At 50.0% G+C, this 21912-nt stretch overlaps 1 protein-coding gene across 4 annotated transcripts in view; it reads right to left on the bottom strand.

Moving 5' to 3' along the window:
* trc (Serine/threonine-protein kinase tricornered) overlaps positions 1-21912 on the bottom strand; it is a 91695-nt gene that overhangs the window by 38028 nt on the left and 31755 nt on the right. Inside the window, exon 1 of one of the 4 annotated variants that reach the window (XM_084602606.1) lies at positions 9338-9498. The exons of 1 other annotated variant lie outside the window; for it this stretch is intronic. In XM_084602606.1, coding sequence (XP_084458732.1) covers positions 9338-9373 — 36 coding nt within the window. In that variant the 5' untranslated portion in view covers positions 9374-9498. Of the gene's footprint in view, positions 1-4034; positions 4184-4210; positions 4370-9337; positions 9499-21912 lie in introns of those variants that run through there. 2 more of the 4 variants (XM_084602605.1, XM_084602607.1) reach the window with 2 other exon arrangements.

Raw genomic sequence — 21912 nt, 5'->3', positions numbered from 1 at the left:
AGCTTTTAGAAAGCACAAAGACTAGCACAGTGACTGAGACTTCGAAGAGTGAGGTGAACAAAGTTGTCGCATGACACTTTGGTCTTACACCACACTCCCCTGCTCCAGCCCTTCGAGAGAGTGTATCGACGAGATAAAACCTGCGTTTCAACGGTAGCCTCCTCCCTGTACTTCCCTGTACAGAAGGCCAATAGATAAGGGTCCCCCCTCTCCTGAAGAGAAAGTGCAACCCTTCAAGCATTGTGTTACCATAACGACAGATATTGATGCTCCCAAAGCATTCACACTGAGGTGAAGACGTCGTGCTAAAAGAAACTTCCAAAAACAAGTATCTTGATGTGCTTTTCACCACCTTGTTAGTTGATATCAAATATAACACATCTGCCCTTGCTGCATTGGTATGAAAGCCTTACCTAAGCACAAAAATGAGACAGTGTGTAACACAAAGCTAAGTCTCTTGCTAAACTGCCCTTAAGAATGGGAAAAAAAATGTTGTAAACTGACTGGAGCTGATATGTGACAACTTCACAAATATGTGATTTTATGCGTTGCTCCGACTTTTCTTGCTTTATGTGGTGCAAGGATTGCCACTGTAAGACAGTTTTTGCAATATTAAATGCTATACCAATACCAACCTCACCTTACACATCTTGGTTTGTAAAAGTTGCTATCTTGAGTCCATCACTACTACTACTAACACAGGATGCTTAACAAGCTTACAACTGCCATCTGAACAGCCAGAAACGAGATTCGTACGGACATCCTTTTGCTAATTCACACACACCGTGGTATGGGGCATTGTTTTTCTTTTTGCTTGCCAAATTAATGGAAACATCTGCCGGGTCACAGGAGGTTCAAAGAACATGCTATGTGTGAGTCACGCACTGCTTCACCATACAACGCAGGTCCCCAAGCACCTGTGGCCCGAGTGACACATCGCTGCGACACTTTTCCACCGATGCTTTTGACTGTTGATTTTATGTTGATTTCTTCTCTAGCCCTGTAATTAAATTGCCACTGAGCAAGTTAAACACTCCGGTGGCCCTGAAGTGCCCACTAGCAAACGAGGAGCTGAGATGGCTACGAAGTATGCAGGCATCACAAATGGTTACAGGGTGTCTCTTAAACGAGCGCTGAAGACAGCTGCCCTGAATTTTTGTTCTTAGTGGAAATCTACTCTATGGCGCTCTCGCTCATGACCCTGCCGAGATCAAACACAGACTCTGACTTTCGTCCAGGGGTGAATGTGTAGCCTAACCTCAAAAAACCATGCCTACAAAATGCCCCGTCATTTCCTAAAGCAGTTTGCTTGCAAAAGCGACCAGAGGCAGCGATATCAGGTCCTTTCTCCAGTTTATAACAGACCTGTCATTTCTTGAGGGTAGCACCATAAATAATTAAAGTGCAGTAATCTACCAATAATGGCAGACATTAATTTGTCTTCGCACCCCTTTAATATGCTGTTGTTTTTTGTTTGTTTGTTTGTTGTTTTTTTACCACGAAAGGAAAGAAAAGTTATATTCAGTCTCAGGATGTTTTATTCAAACTCTGTTGAGTTTGCACAGAAATATTAATTGCATTTTTAGGTATCTCATCCACTAGGTGCATTGAAATTTGGCCAATCAATACATACGCATGTTTACTCCTGTTTCTTATTTGCATAAGCTGTTTCATTACACTGCTACATTTCCTCCTGCTGTACTTCGACACCACTGCACCTAAGAGCTACAGCTCTGAGCATTTATTTCTCTCTGCTTCACTCATCTCGTTCTGCGTTTGCTGCTCTGCATCATCACAGTGCAAAATGATGACACAGTAATGCCATGCATAAGCAAATACAGGTTGACTAAAAATGAATGAAGCAGTTGTAAGCCTGCACTAAGGCTAGCTAATTCTTTCTCCTCCACTCCGATAAGTTCATTACCGAGAATCCAGTGTCCCCCAACAATGTTCCAACCTGCCACAACAACTGACGCTGACTGGCAGCCCACCAACTGGATGACAGCCAGCAAAGTAAACGCAGACAGACACAAAAGAAAAAGGCCATGATGTTAGCTGCATGGATAGATATCAAGCGCAGCTGACCTCGGCGAGCGCTTTAAAATGCAATCAACAGACCCAAGCGCACTTCCCTGTTTGCGACACAGCGGTCAATGACACGCTTGGTAGGTAGACTCCTACAAGCACACAATGGTAGCCAACCGGAGGCCTTTCTGGTTAGCATCCCTGCCTTCCATCTACATTCCTATCTATCGACCATACATACAATCATAACATACCTATTCCATGCCTGTGAATGCAACTTAAACACTGTTAGAGCCTCACTAAAGCAGGAGCATCATCCATATGTGTGCATGCAAAATAAAATGAATTCTGAAAAGAAAAAAAAAAAAAAAAGCCTTGCGAAGAGCCATCTCAAGCCAGGCATCATGCGAAACAATACACAAGAAATATTGTGTTCCAAGATGAACACATCTGCACACATTCAGTAAATCTAGCAGAGCTCCGGTGAGTGCATGCTTTCATTGCCTTCTTTTAACTGCATGTTTTAACTGCATGACCATTTCAAACTTAATATCTTATTACAGGAATGTCAACAGAAGTACAATTGAGACCTTGAGAGTAGGATGCAACAGAAGCCAAGTGACTGCCAGGCAGGGCCAGATCTTGTGCAAGCTAACTTTACGAGACTTTTAAGAAACCTCAAAATTTGAAGACATTCCCCAAATGGGCAAAAACTGCCACTTGAAAAAGATGTGTGCATGCTTAAAGAATGCACATAACCTCCTCAGTGCTAACACTTGAGAATTCTTAACTGTTAAGTAGCATTCAAGAGGACCAAGGAGTAATCTCTAAAGGCAATTTTCATGTTAAATGCCAATAATTTCATTACTCGCCAGGAGGGGGAAGCAAGTGAGACAAGCACCCTGCCTTCCTTTCGTGCTACATGATGGTGTTACAGAACCCCGTGGTCAGTTCCCATCGCTTCCTCTTCATCGTGACAGCCAAATTAGGCTAAGATATGAAGGTGCCCCCAAGTCCTCTCCAATCAGCTCTGCCCTATGCCAGCTACAGCCACCTCTCATAAAAAGCTTCCCAGTCTAGCCTCAGGCTAAGCTTTCTTCCCCTCATGATACACTCTTTGCATGTTTCTACGTGTAGTGCCGTGTGTATCAATTTAAATACAGGACCAGCTAGCCTGTTAAAACAGATCCCATGAACTTCACTTGGCTATTTTTCTGTTTCACAACCTCATCCCTATCAGTTAGTTCCCTTTCCATAGCATCTGCAGGATGTCCTCAATCTATTTTTAAACTTTGCCTTAGCTTCAGTAATTTGCCCTCACAACAGAACAGGATAAAATTGTAATGTGTTTTTCTTTTCAATGATTTCAGTGAGGGGTTCTTAGAATCAGGGATACACTAAAAAAGCAGTGTTCACCAAATAAAGTTTTCAAAGAAGAGAAATTTCTAGGCCCTATATACGGCATCAAAAAGAATATGAGAAACCCTTTCTTGCAAAACAGGCATACCACTGCGAAGTCCCGAACAGTTTCTTGCTAACAAGGACTCTGTAGATAATGAAACCTGCAACCCACCCATTCCCCATATCTCCCCATGCAGTTGTATCGAAACGCATTATTTTCCAGCAAACACATTTTGTCAAGAAAGCTGCTGCTACCGAGAACTGGCACATCTGTGAAAACTCCGCCCAGGTAAAAGAAAAAAGGAACTATTCAAAGCTTCGCGTACAACACAACTGTAAACAAGTGCTTGCCACATCCACAAGTTCATCCCCAGTAAAATTCAGTAGCCCTTCTGGATCTACCAATTGTTGCACTTTTTTCTTCGACAGAAAGGAACCCTCGAACAATGATTGCCCATTGCATTCAGAGCACTTTTAGTCTGCCCCCAGCAGTCTCCAGCACCACACTATCTGCATCTTGCTCTTGTAATCCACATTAACAAACGTTACTAGCACCCGAGTCACAGCTAATGCAAAAGCATCTAAGAGAAAGCAGAAAGGGCACCTACACTGCCAAGCTGCCTGCCGAAGAACATGGCAATGAGGTGGCTGCACAGCTTCACACGCACACAACAGGACGCAAGCTCACAATATGGGAACCCACACACACTTTCCAAAGCGAGCAGTGCAGACCCACGTAGCCACAAAGACCCAGCGAGACAAAAGAGTGTGACACGCTCCTCACAAGGCAAGTTGGAGGCGACGCAAACATGGCATATCCCAAGCGGCCGGCCTTCTGCCGAGAGTAGCGCAGGCAGTGCCAGCAATCCATTGTTGTGCACGCTCGCACACGCGGCGACGACGCACGCCCATTCGCTTCCTTCAACCGACAAGCATGGATATGTTTTGCAGCGGAGGCGACAGCAAGCAACGGCAGCAGCAGCATGGAAGGACTGAGAGAGCAGGAATAGGGAAGGGGCGAGAGTGTATTGTCGAGTACCTTGCGAAACACCTGCCACGCGCCCTCAACGCACGGCTTAGACTCCTCCACCCTCTCCACCTGCCCACTTCCCCATCAGCAAGCAGCTGGCCTCCTCGCAGAGTGTTCGGGTAGAGAATGCACTGCCGCCTGTCACCTCCCTGTCGTCAGTGACAGCTGGCATGAGCGACTGCGAGCTTGAGCCCACTCGCAGCGCTCCCTTCACCCACACCACTGCCGCAGCAGGCATGCAGGAAGCACACGGCAGCAGATGGGAGAGGAGGACAGAGTGATGCGAGGAAATTAGGGCAGTCCTCGATTGCAGCGTCAACACTGACAGCAGGTCACACCACCGGTTGAGACTGGATCAGATAACAGAGATGGCGAGAGGAGGCAGAGCCGGGCATGTCACTGAGCAACGTGGGTCCCCCTGGACCATGTCTACTATTACAAATTGAAGTCATGGCTTCGCATCGCTCGGCTATGTCGTGGGATTCAGCTACATTCCTACTGTTTCCTGTAGTCTTTGAAATGCTCTCCAGGTTATCATGCTAGACCATGCTTAAAGCTGCTTCTGCTAGAGGCAAAGCTAATAGTCATCAATAGGCTGGCTAATATCGCAAGACATAAAGGACTGTAGACACCAAACTTTGGTGACATTTTTCTTCTTGTTAATGACACGTAAGTCATTCCCGTATATCGATCTGCACGCAGTTTTCGCCTAATTTACAAATTATTTTTCTTTTCTCACCAATTTCGGTTTCGACAGCCAAGAGATGGCTGTGGCATCACAGTCATGTCTTGATGCAGGTATGAAAAAACAGCGATATATTCGCTCATGCTTCACTTCTAGCGATTCCTGTTCTTGAAACAGGCAGGCTTTATCATTGTAGTGAAATCAAATAACACAGCAATGATTATATTGTTATATCTTCATCGCTCACGTGACTTAGACTTGACTGTGACATCACAGTCATTGCTCTGCTGCTGAAACCGAAACAGGTGAGAGCAGACATCCGGTTATAAATTATTCAGCAATCGTAGACGAATGCGATGTATTAATCCGTATACAGTAATATCCTAGGTATCATTGCAAATCATAAAATACCAACCCAAAAATTAGGTGTCTATAGTGGATCAGCTGGCAAAGGTGGTCTTGTAGCACTGAAGCCTGCCAGCCAAAGACACTCAAAACTTGAAAAGTGCCCGGTCTGCTTTCACAGAGAAACTTAAATTAGCCCTACTATCAACACAACATTTTCAGATACATCGCAATGCTACTTTGTAGTTTTGTTTTGTTTTTTTGCAACTTTGTGAAAGGGTTTTTTTTTATGGAATACTGGCAACAGAGGTTCCTAGTTGCAATGTTTTGCAACTGTTCCAATTATTTTTTCCATCAATAGTTGAAACATAACATGTGCTATGGCAGCGAGTAGCTCTGAACCCACGTTCAGGGAGAGCACTGATGCCACATTTGAAGGCTTTAGAAATGCACATCAGACAAAGGTGTACTAGTGGCAGGACTTTCATAAAGGGATTTTGCCTCTACACAGCTTACACAAGACAAATGTGGAAACTAGATAAGTGAGCATTTGTGTTATAGGTACATTGCAGATTGAGACAGGATCTCTTGTTCAGATATCAGTGCTGCTCAAGGAACTTGAATACAGCAAGCCTTGTGCAGCGGCAGGAAGGTAGCCATAGGAGGTTGCAAAAGCATAATGACAAGGCTTACACACTTTACCTTGACAACACCACGTTTCCAAGACAGAAGCCCTTCAAACAAAGAGCTGCTCGTCAATCAAAGCTTTGAGAACTAACACAATGAGGAAATTGCAAGACACAAGGGCGCAGGCACGCAAGGGCTTTGAGAGACACAAAGGATGAAAAAAATTGAAGCAGCAGAGAACGACAGGGAACAGAAAACTGCTTTTCGCGCAAGGCCTGGCTCAAAACACATAAATTATGTGCTTGTCAACAGTCAAATACAGAACCTTGCATGAGAAATTAAAGTCAAAGAAGAAAGGCCTGGGCAGAGTATGCAATTAACTAAGCATGTTGCCTCCTGTGGCACAGTAAGCCTTTAGTAACGCTTGAAAGAATCCGAGAAAGAAGGGAGTTACGCCAGGTACATATGAAACCCCTTCTATACATACTCTTCTAGTGGCAATCTTTGTCACGCCAACACATAAACACACACATCAGCCTAAAGACCAATCCCCAAACTTCACCAGGCAATAAATTTCAAGACATACAAAAGTGAGGCTTCCCTCTGGAAACTGGCTGAATAATTCAGGAGGCAATCAGGCAACAGTGGCACATCATGGAAGCTGTACATAACAAACTGACAAATATAACTTATTCCCCAATCAACTTATCAAGCTACCATGTACACATCTACACAGCATGTCGAATGTTCCCATGTCATAGGGCCTGCTCATCAGAAGTATATTTCAGCCCATCAGATGCCTGTAAATCCTACCGAGGTTCTATGAGAATGACTCTTCCACTATACTGTAGCTCACAGGTATCGTAAAAGCTCTATTAGATGCCTCAAAAGGAGATCCATGTCCTGGAAACAGTCTCACTCAGTTTCCTTGTATGCATGCTTTTCAAAAATTACAAGGCACTTCATTTCACAAGGGTTTTTAAAATTGCACCAGCAACATTACTGCAGATTCCAGTGCACTGATAGCTACTTGCATTTTAGGTGGCACTGCTCGCGCAAGCATATCTGCAGGTGCACAAACTTGCTACCCAAGCTCTTTATATAAAAAGTACCGAGGAGGATTATGGGGCCGGACTGGCATGAGCCGTGCCCGTGTTTTCTGGAAAGAAAAGGCCTCTGCACCCTTCCTGTGACGCCAGTGCACCTTGCCCGATTGACCATACGGTATATGCCTCGAATTTCGACCACAAGGCTCCAGATGCACTCACGTCACAGGACGAGAGCCTAGAACTTTTGTTTCCAGAAATGACTAGCACAACTCATTCTGGTCACGTGCCGGCCACCATCACCGTCCCCAGCACACCCTGTGAGCCAGTGCTCGACTGTGGCCCGAGGGCAGGATAGTGACGACAACCGCCCACCAGCACAGGCGCGATAGCACGCCGACATAACCGCGTCCTCCTCCTCCTGCCGGTGCGGCGGCCTTGCCACCTGGGGTGCGCGACAAATATCGGCCTGGAAGCGGCGTATGTGCCGCATCCTGCCACCTTCCAAACCTCTGGTCGGATATGTTTTTAAAAGGCAAAAAAGAAAAAAGCGAGAGAGGCGCGCCGCACACACATCCGCCTCGGGCGCGTGTCGGTGGTCGACAGAGCAACGCGACACCCCCCGCGAGGGCGCTCAGCTAGCTCCTTACGCGACCTCGATATCTGCAGTCGCAGCTGCAAGCGACAAGTGCACACCGCCACAGTGCTCGTAACTCGGGGCTTCGGAGCATCGTCTATCAAATAACGGCAAACTTGGCGAAAACGTCGCATTTCCTGCGATAAGCTTGACTAATCGCCGCTACTTCGCTCGGAAACGACGAGGGAAAGGAAAATATTAGTACTTGTAAATCACCGCCAACAGCCACCGGCGCGGCAGCAACTGTCACAACAAAATATGCTGCCACACCGCGCAGCATGCATTCACACGCCGTCGCGGCGAATTGAGCACGACATGCGGCAAGCTACGTCAGCCGCAGAGCGGCGTCTCTCCTAACCAGCAGATAGATGGACAGCCGGAAAAACATGCCGAGCACAGCATAGCGACGAATGAACGCGTAACCCCTCTCTCTCCCACCGCTTGTCATCGCGGGTGAACGCATGCTAAGCAAAAGGACCTTCCCCCCACACACTGTCTGCGCTGCTGCTGCTCACCGGCGCGTGCGGTTTTTTGTTTTTGTTTTTTTTTTTTTTCGTTTCTTTTTTTTTTCGGATTTTCCGAAGCGGAAAACACCGCAATGCATGCCGATCGGCGACTGTAACCGGCGATGCATGCCAAGAGGGAACCTAAGAAAAAAAAGAAAAAATGAGAAGGCGGGAGAGAGAGAAATATGGGAACAAGTATCGACAAGTGAAAAGACCGCGTGGATGGATATGTTCTACGACGGCGAATACGAGCGCTGCAAGGCGACGAGAGAAAAGAGAAAGGCAGAAACCGGCCGTTGAAGGCGCATATCGACGCGTCGCGCGTTTTACACCTACGCTACAACTTTCGAAAAACGGCTCATCAATTTGGACAGCGCAAAGAACTCTACATGCGAGGTCGGACGCCGGCGGATCTAGCTGGTGCCGTGTCCCGTAAGGGATGAGCGTTATTTATACGTGCCACTCGAAGCGCCGCACGACGACGACGAAATTAAAAACACAAAAACGTGCGAGCAGACGAGACATCTCCGCAAACCGACGAGCGGCGCTTTCCGCTAAGCTAGCTAGCTAGCTGGCAGGCTAACGGAACACAGGATACCGTTTGTTGCGGCTTAACGTAACGGTGATGCGCCGTCAAAGCAGCAGTCGCCAGCGGAGAAGGCAAGCCCCTATCAGTGCGGACGCAGCAGCTGGTCTACAAGGTTGTTTATAGGGCAGCAGCCGCCGCCGAAGTGCAGACGACAGGCGAAGACCCACGCTCGGTGCCCGTCGCCTGCCAAGTAACGCGCCTAACACACGCCCGAAGAAATCACAGTTCCTTTTCTGCCTTTTTCAGTTTTTCTTTTCATCTAACATGCAAACACGCACACGACCGCGCACACCAGATGTGGACGAAAAAGCTCGGCGTTATCGGGGCGCGCTCATACTCGGCCCCGATCAGCCGCCCAATCGGGCGGCCAGACACGCGCCGAGCAGCGGTAACAACGACAACGGGCGGGGGTTAGGAAACCCGTGGGTTAGAATATCGCTATTTACCTGGTTCCGGGCCTCGAGCATCGCGAAAACCTTCATCACCGGTCGTCGCGGGGACCTCGGCAGCGCACACACCTTCGCTACAGATCACGTTTCGGTCAGCCGTCGCCATGGAGACGCGCGCAGCGCGGCGGCGCGGCCGCGTCGAGACGCCACCGTCGCCGCTCGTTATCGTCTGCTCGAGCAGTTGACGCTAGCAACTCCGGAGAGGTGCGCGAAGTCTGGAGCGTGACAAGGACGCGCCGCTAACGCCGCCTCCACCGGTGATTATTCATCGCCGCCGCGGCCACCGTGGCGGAGATTGAACCTGCCAGCTGTCTCATCGAGCACGCTGCCCGCCGCGCCTCCTTTCTTTCTCTTTTCTTCGAAAGCCTAACCGCAGAACGTACGCTGCCCTCGCAGGTCGACGCAGACGATGTCGCGTACAAACCAGCGCACAGACCGGCTAGTCAGCACCGCGCTCCTTGCACAATACCTCCCTCCTAATGACGCTAGAGCCAACCAAAGCAGATAGTCCCGGCACACGCGCGTGATTGGCCGCGATCCGGCACGCTCAACCGCACAGGCGGAAAGAAAACCAGAAGGCTATGCAGTGAGCCACTTTAATTCCCACGAACAACGTCAGCGGGTGAAGGTCGCACCGCTGAAGCGAGGGCGCCGGCCGATACGCCTCCATTTTGACGAACCCGGTTTGCAAAGGTGTGTGGAATCTTCATCGATACGGTCGACCGGGCAAAAAAGTAAGAGAAGTAAAACGATGGGCGTGAGACTTGCATTCGATATACCCTATACAACCAAGCTGCAGACATGCGAAGCAGTTTTCCTCCTAACAGAAAGAAAGAAAGAAAGAAAGAAAGAAAGAAAGAAAGAAATGCGAGATTTCCAGTTAAACAAGGAGGGCCGAATGGCCCTCAGCCTTTAAGATATGAGCACTGATGGATATGGTTACCATATACACATCCAGATAAAGTGGAGTGTGCCGCTTCATTGTGCTCTCGTTTCCTTTTTTTGTTTTCGCGGTGGTCAGTGAGGGTATCATATAGCCTGCCATGCATAGACAGAAGATATGGAAGCACCGCAGTTGGCTCAATCACGTGAGCAAGGTGAGGCACTGCTTACAACTAATGCTGATCCGAAGACGTTAAACAAGGACCGCTCCCCTTCCTTTTGTCGTCCCCCCTCCTCATTCTTCGAGCCGAGTTTTGAGGAGCTACATTTTCTGGCGGAAACCGAAGCCGCGCCGCACCGCTGCCTGCGGTGGCCTTCCCCAAAATCGCTGTCCAGCAGGCAACATCCAGCAGTCATGTCACGCCTGCCCGACTCCGCGGTGCGGATGGAGGCTGTTCCCATTGTCTGGCGACAGCCACTACACAGCCGGACGCTGCTACAGACGAGACCAGGAGGAGACGGAGGCTGTACGACAGAAGGTCGCAATAAGTCACAATAAAGCAAAAAAAAAAAAAAAAAAACGCCCGGTTCCGCGCAGTCCTGCGAGGTGAAAAGGCGGTAGCGACCACCTGTGTGCGGCTAGCTGTTGCGACCTTGCGTGTTTGGATAAGGCACATCAAGATTTTTCGGGGAAAATGAAAATAAAAAGTTATGGGAGCCACACTAAAGAAATTATCGGATTTGTATTAAACGTCCGGCCCGATCTGCGCAAAAGCAACCTTTAAAGCCCTGAACAATGCACAGCGGAGGCCTTAGGAAAAAAAATAAAAAAAAAAGTCAGGGAGACGACGCCCTCTGTTTGCCCCCATCTACCCTCTCGTTTTTGTTTCATTTAAATGGCATTTCAAAAATGTTTTATTAAGAACTCGAAATTTATTTAGCTCGAAAGCCAAGACGTCAAAACGTTTACTAATAATATCAGTCAACAGAAAGGTTACGGGTCAGCTGAGTCTCATTTGAATAGGATTCCAAAAGCAACCCAATTTCCCACGAGTCAAGTGAACCTCGGTTAATTTCGTTGAACAACGATTTTCCTACAGCTTGATTTTTTTCACATAACTCTCAATAAGAGGCTGACTAGTAGCGCCACGGGTTGGACGATCCAGCACCACTTGTGAAACACTATCTTGAAGCACTGAAACATCGGAGGAAAGGGGTATAAAAACATTCCCGACAAGTACAAGTGTGCATCAAGCATTGATTTCAAGAACTGGATTATACTTATTTTTCCTCTGTTCGTCCACTAAGGCTCACCTTTTGAGCCAGTTGCAGATTGCATAAATAGCACTGAAATTCGTTTTGAAATCTGCGGTTAACTAACCACTAATAGCAAATGGTACACCTTTCATAGAGAGTATAAGCATCAGCACATAAGTTTACAGGCATGTGAATGCACAGATGCACTACGTGTGTGCTGTGTTGACGTCTCCGCGAACTTGTTACTTTCAGCTTCCCGAATTCTTGCAGAAGACATTTCGTTCCGGAAAAAAAAAAAAAAGAGAGAGAGAGAGATGCGTCTTCGGGTTATGAAATTATGCCTATGCGAAATACTATCGTACGTTGTAGGCTTAAAAAAAAAAAAAAAGGAAGCTTAAAAGCTTATCGCTAGGTGTATGCGTGATGTTCCTAAAAAGTTAAAAGAATAGAAAAGTTAGTCACATTCACACGAGAGCCAAACACGACTGCGCCGTAGACAAAACTGTTTACAGCGTTGCACAATGCATCCAGAGTCGATGTATTTGTGTCGAGCTGCGACTGCACAGGGTTAGAGGCAAAACAAAATGCCTGGATTGCACCCTTGCAGCGACAACACCGACTGAACGGGTGCAAGGTCCGTGCTAGGAAGGTCAAATATGCACGCAGGATGTATCAAGGCTGGTTTCGGCAAGCGTTAACGGTTGCGTATATACCAGAGAATCACTGACATGGAACTGGGACTTAGAGGTGGCTGTCCTCAGTCACCGCTGGCGGTGGTGAAAACACTTATTGATTCTTGAGCCTTATCATCACAGCCTATACTGACGGGTCGGCTCGATATAGAGTAGTGCGGCCGGGAGCTTGTGTTCCGCGCACTGCCTGGATCTGTAGCTGGCACTGCTCGGTTGACATGCACTCGAGCAGTACTGTGGGCTGCTTCATCACCAGCGTTGCCCGAATGAGCAGGCACCCATAGGAGTTGAACTTATATGTGGTCGGGGGTTGAAAAACATTAAGAGCTTTGAAAGCAAGCGTGTGAACCCTGCCTCGTACAGAATTGCGGGTGGCGGTTTTTGAAGCAATATTAGTGTGACAGCTAGTGGTTGAGGCGATTGCCAGGGCAACTGCGGCTCTACTGCCTCTAGGGAGGATGGAGGTTCAGTCGAACCGGGAACTATGGGACGGAGTGTGTTGGAAAAATGTTTTGGAGCATATTCTGCGCCGCCCACACATACATTGGTCCCTGCGTGATAGTGTTTGGGCAACACCGCGGCTCTGGCTTCTCGCCCAGCTGGGTAGCAGAGCGGATGGATGTTTTGGGGGAGTGGGTGAACTGTCAAATGGGATTCAGCGCACCCCGAAATGAACCCAACAGAGCGGACGGAACGTCCTGTGCTGCCAAGGCGCGAATAAACGCGGACGTGGATTCATCAACAACATGTAATGCACCAGGTCCAAATACGGATGTCGTCGAAGCGTCATGTCGGGTGCGCTCTCCATGACAACTACCCAAGCTTTTACGGCTTTCCTTGACGTGTGATGGAAGCCAACGGGAAGCTTACGAAGGCGCTCAGGACAGAGGGTACGAGTCGTCTCGCTCTAATTCCTCCCCACAAGCCGGTGGACGGAGTCCACAGACGAGACCAGAAGCGACTCCTCCGTGTGCTCACTGCGAGCGGCGTCGTCAGAGTGCTGCCACAGCCTCCAAATTCACCGCCTAAACGGCGTTAACTGGCCCGCAGTTTGGCCGTTTCTAAAGCCACTGCAGTACCTAGCCACCCAGCAATTTCAGTCCGCCCTCAGCTTCACTGCACGAGATAACGAACGCCCCAGGCTACAACGCCGGAAATTTGTCGCTTGTACGCAGCAACGAGCCCCCCACGAACCACGCCTGCTTAAGCGCCCCTGAGCAAGCAGGGGTATTTCTCTCCCTCTCCACTGAGGTAACTTTATAGCCACGCGTTTGACTTCCAGCTAGCTGGCGCCTCTCCCGGGGCACTGCACCCAGCCCGACCGAGCTGCGGAGGCAACGAGAGCTGGTTGGTTGGTTGGCTTGTGGGGTTTAACGTCCCAAAGCGACTCAGGCTATGAGAGACGCAGTAGTGGAGGATTCCGAAAATATCGACCACCTGGGGTTCTTTAATGTGCACTGACATCGCACAGAACACAGACGCCACTCCGTTTCGCCCCAATCGAAACGCAGCCGCCGAGGCCGGGATTCAATCCCGCTTTCTTGGGCACAGCAGTCGAGCGCCGTAACCCCTGCGCCACCCCGGCGGGGAGACAACGAGAGCATGTGTCTCAGTAATGCTGAGGCATGACAACCCAATGTGCTCCTCTCAGGTTCGAACGGGTTCAGGTGTAATGTCTACTGTCATGGTGTCGGTGACAGCGTCATAAATGGAAGCATGCTGTCAATGACAGAGGCTATACGGTACATACTGTACATAAAATGGTGGGCTTATAGTTCATTCAGGATTTCTTAGCTAGGCGTGGCCCTTTCTTCGAGACGGACGACGCCTGACATCAGAGGTGTGATGTGCACATGACTGCTCTGATGTCAGAAAACATACCCTGAGCAATACACAGGCCATGGAGGACTTTATTCAGCTGGGTTCGAGATCGGGCATTTACAATAATGTGTGCTATATGGCCGGCCGTGAAAGGCGACTGCCTGTCCCTTCCATCGAATGGCGGAGCACAGTGCGAACTTGAAATACCAGCAACAGAAGGGACGATGATTTCTCTTTGTCTTTCCTCCGTATACCTGAGGTTTGTCACAGATGGCAATAAAGGCCAGTGACCAAGCCCACAAAAAGTTGCATGTACGCAATTCTGCAAAGAGCCTCCATTCGTAACGCGTTTTACGGTAAAACGGCCTATACGATAAGCCTCTTGGAAGACCTACAGCAGAGAATAGTTTTGATTATAACTACCCAAGCTCTGATCTTCACCGTCTAAGGTGAAGATCGGAGCTTGGGTTTGTATGCATGTGGGTCCCCGTAGTTCTTGGTCTCATTTGTTTGAAGGATTTAAAGCTCCCCAAACGCCAACAGCTATGGGAGCCCCAGCGTGAAGGACTGAAGGCTGTTTGGACAAGCTGGGGTTCTTTACCGTGCGCTGACATCACACGGTGCCTTGCTTTTCGCCTTCACCGAAAAGCGGCCGCCGCGGCTGAGATTCGATCTAGCATCCTCGGGATCAGCAGTCGAGCTATTTGCACTGCGATTTGGAGGTGGTAATTGAAAACACGATAACATGTGGGCCGTAGACGTCATGCGACCGATTTCGGTCGGTTGGTTTAGGTCCCAGAGCAAACGGACGGCGCAAATAACCGGCCGAAACCAGTCGCGCGGAGTGCACGCCTCTCATCTGTGTTTAACGCCAGTCCATACAATGTCGTAACGCCCGTCCGTGTCTCAAAACTGCGCTTGTTCTGGCTCGCCAAATGTACTTGATTCCTTTCTTTAGATCTTCTAGTACTTCGGCAGCCCATCCTGTGGCAGCAGCTACAGAACCGGGCCGGGAGAACAGACACGGAGGCGATGTCAAAACAAAAGTCATATTCTGAGCCACCGCGATCAGAGCGCTATTGCCTAACAAGCGATCGAAACAGGCGCAGCACGGCCGCACCGCCTCGGTAGGGGCGCCGTACGTTGCCGCAAGAGGCGAAACATGGACACGTCACAGGGCGGGCGACGACCACCAAGCAGGAAAGGGCTTTCCCCCGGCAACACGGCGACACGGAGTCTTCCTCCTCCGGGTAAACAGACGGACAACAAGTCGGTTGCGCAAGGGGAAGGAACGTGCGCGACGTCGGTAAAGAAGAAAAGTCGCCGCAGTCACGACTGCGGGCGCCACGTCGTCCGGCTTCCGGCAGGTCGGCAAGCCCGCGAGAGGAACCGCGCTGAAGACCGGGACCGTTTCTGCCCCCGCCTCGGGGTGAAGAAGCGACAGTGATAACCGCACTGCATTCACACTCACTACGGATACATGTTGGCATCCAAATGCTACGTGCCAACATGTTTGAGAGAGACCTTCGCCGGCTACAGCTGAGCAGAACTGCCATCAGCTGCGTTACTCGCAAGTGCTCCCTTTCCCAGGCCTATACCGTGGTCACGTGAACGCAGACACGGCACATTCTGAAGAGCACCCGTCCTCACTGGAATGGCGACCTCTCCGGGCAAAAAGAAGGCGAGAGTAATCATGCCATTGGAGACAGCGACGTCTGGACTCCAAAGGAAGTTAGTTTTTCATATCGGTGTAAGAAAAAAATATCCCGGGTTAGTTTAAGACGCGTGGTTGGTTAACAGAACTAACCAGTTATGCAAAGCTCCGCTTCGAAACTCCTCACCTAGACAGCGTACTTGCCTGTGCCAAAACAGAGACCTCACGCTGCACGCGGAGCTACACAGCCAAACACGCACACTCCTCACAGCAGACCACGACTGGAAAGACAATCCGTGGTCATAGCCAATGTCATCACCATAATCATTATCATCCATAATATCAGTTTCGGTGCCGGACAAAGTACTGCTTTCAGTGGCCTCTAACCACAGGGCCGTCAGTGGCTGCGCTTCATTCCAACTTGCTTTCGTGGAAAGGCAACGGCGATTCTGCTCCGTCGTGTCCAGGCCCAGCGGTGAACTTTCGGGAATCCTACTTCCAAAAAACCGGGCTCCACTTCTGCCCGCCTATATCTACCGACGTTTCGCCCAGAATACACCGTCAAACCGCCTCTGTTCTCCAATCTATAGGCTAACCTGAACCGAAACTTCGAATTGCCCAATACTAACCAGCAGGCTGGCTTGCTTTTCTAAATGGGCACTGCATCTATAGTGTACCCACGTTCGCTAATTGTTGCGAACCGACGGGTTCTGAAAGCCAGCGACAAAACGGGCGTCTCAGCGGAAGTCCCCGGAACGAACGGCTCCTTGTAGCTGCAAACCGTAACGTAAGACGGCCAGCCCGTTTCCCGGGAACAAAGCTGGTTAAAAGCGCGCACAAACCAATTAGGTAAACGCCCGGCCGCGAAGTCGCGCCAGCAGTGTTCCCTTCCTCCGGTAACTAAAACAAAAATAAAAATAAAAGCAGCAGGAACCAGCTCCATTCGTTCTGCCAAAGTTCACCAGTTGCTTCGGACAGGGACAGCGCAAGTGTAAAATACACGTAATCGGCGCAGCGCACCACTCCTTCCCAAACGCTGCGGTAATGGCCACCGCCGGTAAATGCGCGAGCAAGGGTGGCTTCCTGTTTCTCCCGACGAGACAGGCGGCGTCCACATTACACCATATACATTTTCCCACGAAGTTTCACGATCGTCTGCCAAGGCAAGCGGCTGCAGCAGAAAAGAGAGCGTGCACAGGCGGCGCGAGGACGACACTGCGAGGACAACGGCCTTTGTTTCGCCCGTTAAAATAAAACTTGAAAAATATGCTACGTCGTGCGCTCAGTCGCGCTTGCTTTCTCGGATGGCCGAAAGTGGTGTGTTCTTGGCGGTGACCTTTCCAAAATTTGGAAGGCACCGGCTTCACTGCTGTTCGAGACGCTCCCTTCCGCTGTATTCTTTTGAAGAAAACCCGGTGGCGTCCTGTCATGAAATTCGCTGGTTGGTCATCGGCGTGTACGAAGCCACGAGAAATGGCAGAGTATAGGCAGGTGAAGTGGACTTGGCTGACCGGTTAGGAGCCAGCTGCGCTTGGTCGTGTGTATCGAGTGATCGACTCTAGTGTGTATCAGGATGGATGGAATAGAATCAATGCCGCCTGTGTCTATGCCTATAACCATCGTGCAAAATCCCCGAAAGCGGAAAGAGTGATAGCGAAAGTATGTCGCTGATTAAGACTAAGCCTGTATGCTGCGATTAGCAGTGAACCGGAAAAAGTGGATCGAGCGGACTTCAGACTTTACTGCTACCAATACGTAATGTAGGTGTCATCTAAATTTACTTTTCTACCGGGCACTTTGCATTTCACGTGAGTACCACCGCACACGGGGAAGGGCGTATAGTAGCTCTCCCGCCGTGACGCTCTGCTGCAGGTCGCGGCCACCGCGGCTTCTCCGCACCTTGCAGACAAGAGGAGAGCTGGCTTCCGCCTGAACCATAGGCAGCTTTTCTCTCTCCTCGTCCAGTCCGCGCTGTCTCACTCGGACACAAAATGTTCGCTTCGATCCTTTCCTGGTTCCAAAGGGGGAGCCATGTGCCGCGGCGCTAATTAAATGTGCTCAATTTTCGCTACACCTTTACGTTGAGAAATGACTTCCCCATTCAGGCACCTAAACACGTGACACAGTCGTGCTCCGCTGATATCGTCACCGTCAGACGGGAAAGCTGGGAAAGAAGGGTCCCTCTAAAGTGCTATTTCTAGGTCGTATTGCGCCGGAAAGGCGCCACACTATAATATCTGACTTCTTGGGGTGTGGAGGGAGGGGGGTCGAGTAAAAACAAATGTGGAAAAGATGATAGCAATCGATTATTATTATTATTATTATTATTATTATTATTATTATTATTATTATTATTATTATTATTATTATTATTATTATTATTATTGTAAGATACTTTTTTGGAGCAGAAAAAAAAGTGCAGCGTGGTCCGTCCAATGATGATAATGATTGGTTCACGGGAAGGGAAAGGTGCAGTATCTGTCACACTTGCTCTGTGGACACCTGAACCGCGCCGTAAGGGAAGGGAGGAAGGTGGAAAGAGAGAAAGGGGAGCAGTAGTGGAGTCCGTCCACCTGTCACACCATTTTGCGAAAGCATCCAGGATCCCGCCAGAAATAATATCCTTCTCAACAGCCCTGACACTGGTAACATATGTGGCGCGTTGCGTGACTCCAGAACACTGCGTCAGGGAGCCGAACTTGAGGCCCAACCTCTCACTACCTGCCGCGTCACTTCGCGGTAATGGTCAATGGACCACTCCCATTTTCATGTCTCGTGCTTCGAGGCAACAGCTCCTTTCGCGAATAAAGTGGACAAATCACTTCCACGACGACTGTGCATCAATTGGCAGCGCTTCGTCGTGGAGAACTCTCCGATAAGCTTCAGTACGGCCCCTAAGCCATTCCGACGCATAAGGACGAGGGTGCTATTCATCATGTAGGCTCCAAACTGCTACAACGAAGGCATACTCGCTGCAACGGGCTGCTGGGGTGAAGTTGAAACTTTGACCCGACATTTTTAGCCCTGCTGAGAAGGGGCGAATAGAAAGGAGCAGCCGCCTACCCCGAAAGCGAAACCTTCTTACACAGAAAAGCCATACTGAAGTCCCCCCCCCCCCCCCCTTCCCCTTTTTTTTTTATATCTAAGAAGGCAAAAGCAGCAAAAGCACCACTAAGAAATTGCGGCCGCCTACTGACCATCTTCCACATGTACTGTTCGGCACGCGTTTCGTCCTTCATTTACCGCGAAATATCAGGGAGACAAAAAAGACAAAGAACGAGAGACGCGCTCGGCTGAGCGCAGACGAAGGTCGAGCACGACAGCACCACGCAATACTGCACTGCTACGAAGCAATGCCAAGGACACGGGGCGCACGACTTCCACCCCCGACGTCACATCCGGCCGCCGGGAAAAGAGAGGGAGGCAACGACGCCGGTCACGACGCCTCGGCAGATTTCCGGACGGCGAGTCGGTTTTCGGAGAATTTCGCGACACCGCACGCACACACACACAGTGGCGCTGTCAAAAGCAGGAGGCAGGCACGCTGAAACAGAGCATCCGCCAGCGAATCGCGGAATGATCCTCATTCGGAATTAATAGTCCCCTACAGGCAACTGCTGTCCTGTCCTTCCGCTCTTGCTCCCCGTGTTTGTTGTTTCTGTATTTTTGTTCTTAGCAAGAGTGAGCAGCCATGACACCTGACCCAACGCGTCTCGGCCGCCTTTTCTCCGAGAGCGCGCGCTAATGTATACACGATGAAACGGTGTCGTAAGCGTCTCAGCCTGAACAGCAGTCGCAAGATCCGTCTGCATTTTGCAATAAGCAAGCCATGCATCAGACGCGTAGAACTTCAAACGTGTTAAGCTTTTTTTTTTTCTTCTTAATTTTGATTCACTACATGAATCAAGGGCATAGCACCGCAGTCACGTGACGGTGGCTGCAGTAGTAGTAGTAGTAGCAGTAGTAGTAGTAGTAGTCACTCCCGCGTTCCGGCGCTGCGGAACTGAATAAGGAACGCTCGAACCGCTGCTCCCTCCCTCCCCTCCTGTAGACCACGTTCTCGTGCGGAATCGCGACCCCGTACAGAGAAGGAAGGGTCACGCACGAAGCCACGAATAGCGTTAGCGAGCATTGCGCAGCCTTGACCGCCAGTCAGCAGCGAGGCTACCGGCCGACGACACCAGCTCGGGCCGCATGCGAGCGGCTCGCGTGAACGAAGAGCGAAGGCAGCGTTCCAGGAAACTAATCGCAACCGACCTGAGAGCCACACTCTACTTCCCGCATCCGCGTGTTTAAAGCACGCTTCTAAAGAAATTTGTAGGCTACGCGGGTCATCGTTCTCTCGAAGCAGCTGACAGCAGTCAAGCAGTAACGTCGACGGCGACTTCCCGCTCGAGCCCCGACGTCGCCCAAGGTCGCGTTCGATCTCTCGACCACCGGCGCCAGTCGCGGCGCGCTGGCGACGAAGCCACGCCAGCGCGCACGATTACAATCACGAGGCGGTGTTGGGCAACGGCGCCACAAGTTCGATCGCTCGGCCCAGTAGACGCCACCTCAAACGCCGTCACTGGTGCACAGCGGTCGGAAACGACGGAGTCCCCGCTTAGTTTCGTGAATTTCCAATGCCCTGCTCGCACTGAGTGCATTACAGGAGATAATTCGTATAGGGAAATATACAAATGGTTGCAGGCGCGGATAACGCGCAACAGTAGTTCACGGCAACGAGACGCAAACAGGGCATGCGGCTCTCAGCCGACACCCAGCGTCGACACCACACACATTTTAAGGCGAAAGCCTTTAATGGCTCATGCTGTCGTGGACAAAATATGTCCCGCTTTTGCACCGGCTCTGATTGGCCGAGGCGGGATGACGTCATAGAGGTCTCGACCAATCACAGAGCACCACCACAGTATACGCAAATGCGTGCCTTATATGGCCATATGCCAATCAATGATCAATCACAACATGTAACTGATTAATCAATCATTACGACTAATTAAGTAATTATGTATTTATCAATTAGGTAATCAATTAACTGTCTGCTTAGTTACTTGATAATCGATTACTAATTAATTGCCAATTAGTGCCAGTTGCGTAGCACAATGTGGCACTCAGGCTTTCGCCTTTCGCCACTTTAGTCGCTGAAGTCCCTCGTAATTTTTTGAGTATACGTCGCATGTCCAAGCAGAACCCTCTGGCAGTGCGGGTTTTGAAACTCGAGCGTTTCTGATCCGCTGAAAACTCGCGATTTACACAAGTATCCCGCCACAACATCGACACTGGCATGAGTTGTCGAGATATGTCAGACGTGTAAACGAGAAAGGAACCCGAAGCAAACACAGAAAAGCTCGCAGCGCTGACGAGGAACTGCGAACTAGCTGACTACACGCAGCTGACGCGAGCGGCGGCGCCTCCATCTCCTGATCTCCAGCAGGGCCGGTCTCGAGGGAGAGCCGTGTCTCCAGTAGCCCGCACTCCGATTCGAGTCTCGTAACTGCACACCGAAGAACTGTACGACGTGGGAACTAGTTCCGCTTATACGCTCGTCGCAAATAGCGATCACCGGCCGCTGCGACTGACTGATGTGCCACCCAGCTTTTCTTCGTGCAAGAGCACCTTGGAGCAGAAGAAAGGGGGGAAAGGGGGGAGCCTCTAAGTTTAGAAACAAAAGAAAGTTAAAAAATGCGCCGGGATCAATATGCCAGAAGAACAGAAGGCATAAAAATACATGCAGGTTTTAAAAGGGGATTCGACGCAACACTTCGAGAAGATTCATTCCGCGTGCGCGAAAAGATGGGGACAACTGTGCCTTTACGGCAAGCGACATACGCAGCAGTTGAGCAAAGAAGACTCCACGCAAAACAGGATGCGCAGTCCCCATCTTTGGAAGACTACACCGTTTTGAGACGCCACGTACGTGTCACGCGGAGTGCTAAACCTGCTACTAATCGCGGTTTGGGCTCCCGGAACTCCTGAACGACACTATAGCTAGCCTCGCGTACAGTTGGAGCACTGGAACGGGAACGCAAGAAGCGAGCGCGCATGCGCAATGCGCGTGACCAAGAGTGGCCACTCGGGCGCTGCCGTGTTAGGGCTAGCGGTTATGTTTGTGGGGTTTAACGTCCAAAAGCGACTCAGCCTATGAAAGACGCCGTAGTGGAGGGCTCCGAAAATTTCGGCCACATGTCGTCCTTCAACGTGCATTGATATCGCACAGCACACGGGCACCTTGTTTTTCGCCTCAATCGAAAAGCGGCCGCCGTGGC

This window comes from Amblyomma maculatum, chromosome 4 (assembly GCF_055883805.1).
Source record: "Amblyomma maculatum isolate TAMU_Amacu chromosome 4, ASM5588380v1, whole genome shotgun sequence".
NCBI lineage: Eukaryota > Metazoa > Arthropoda > Arachnida > Ixodida > Ixodidae > Amblyomma > Amblyomma maculatum.
The sequence above is the reverse complement of the archived record's forward strand: the minus strand, read 5'-3'. Positions and strand labels throughout refer to the sequence as shown.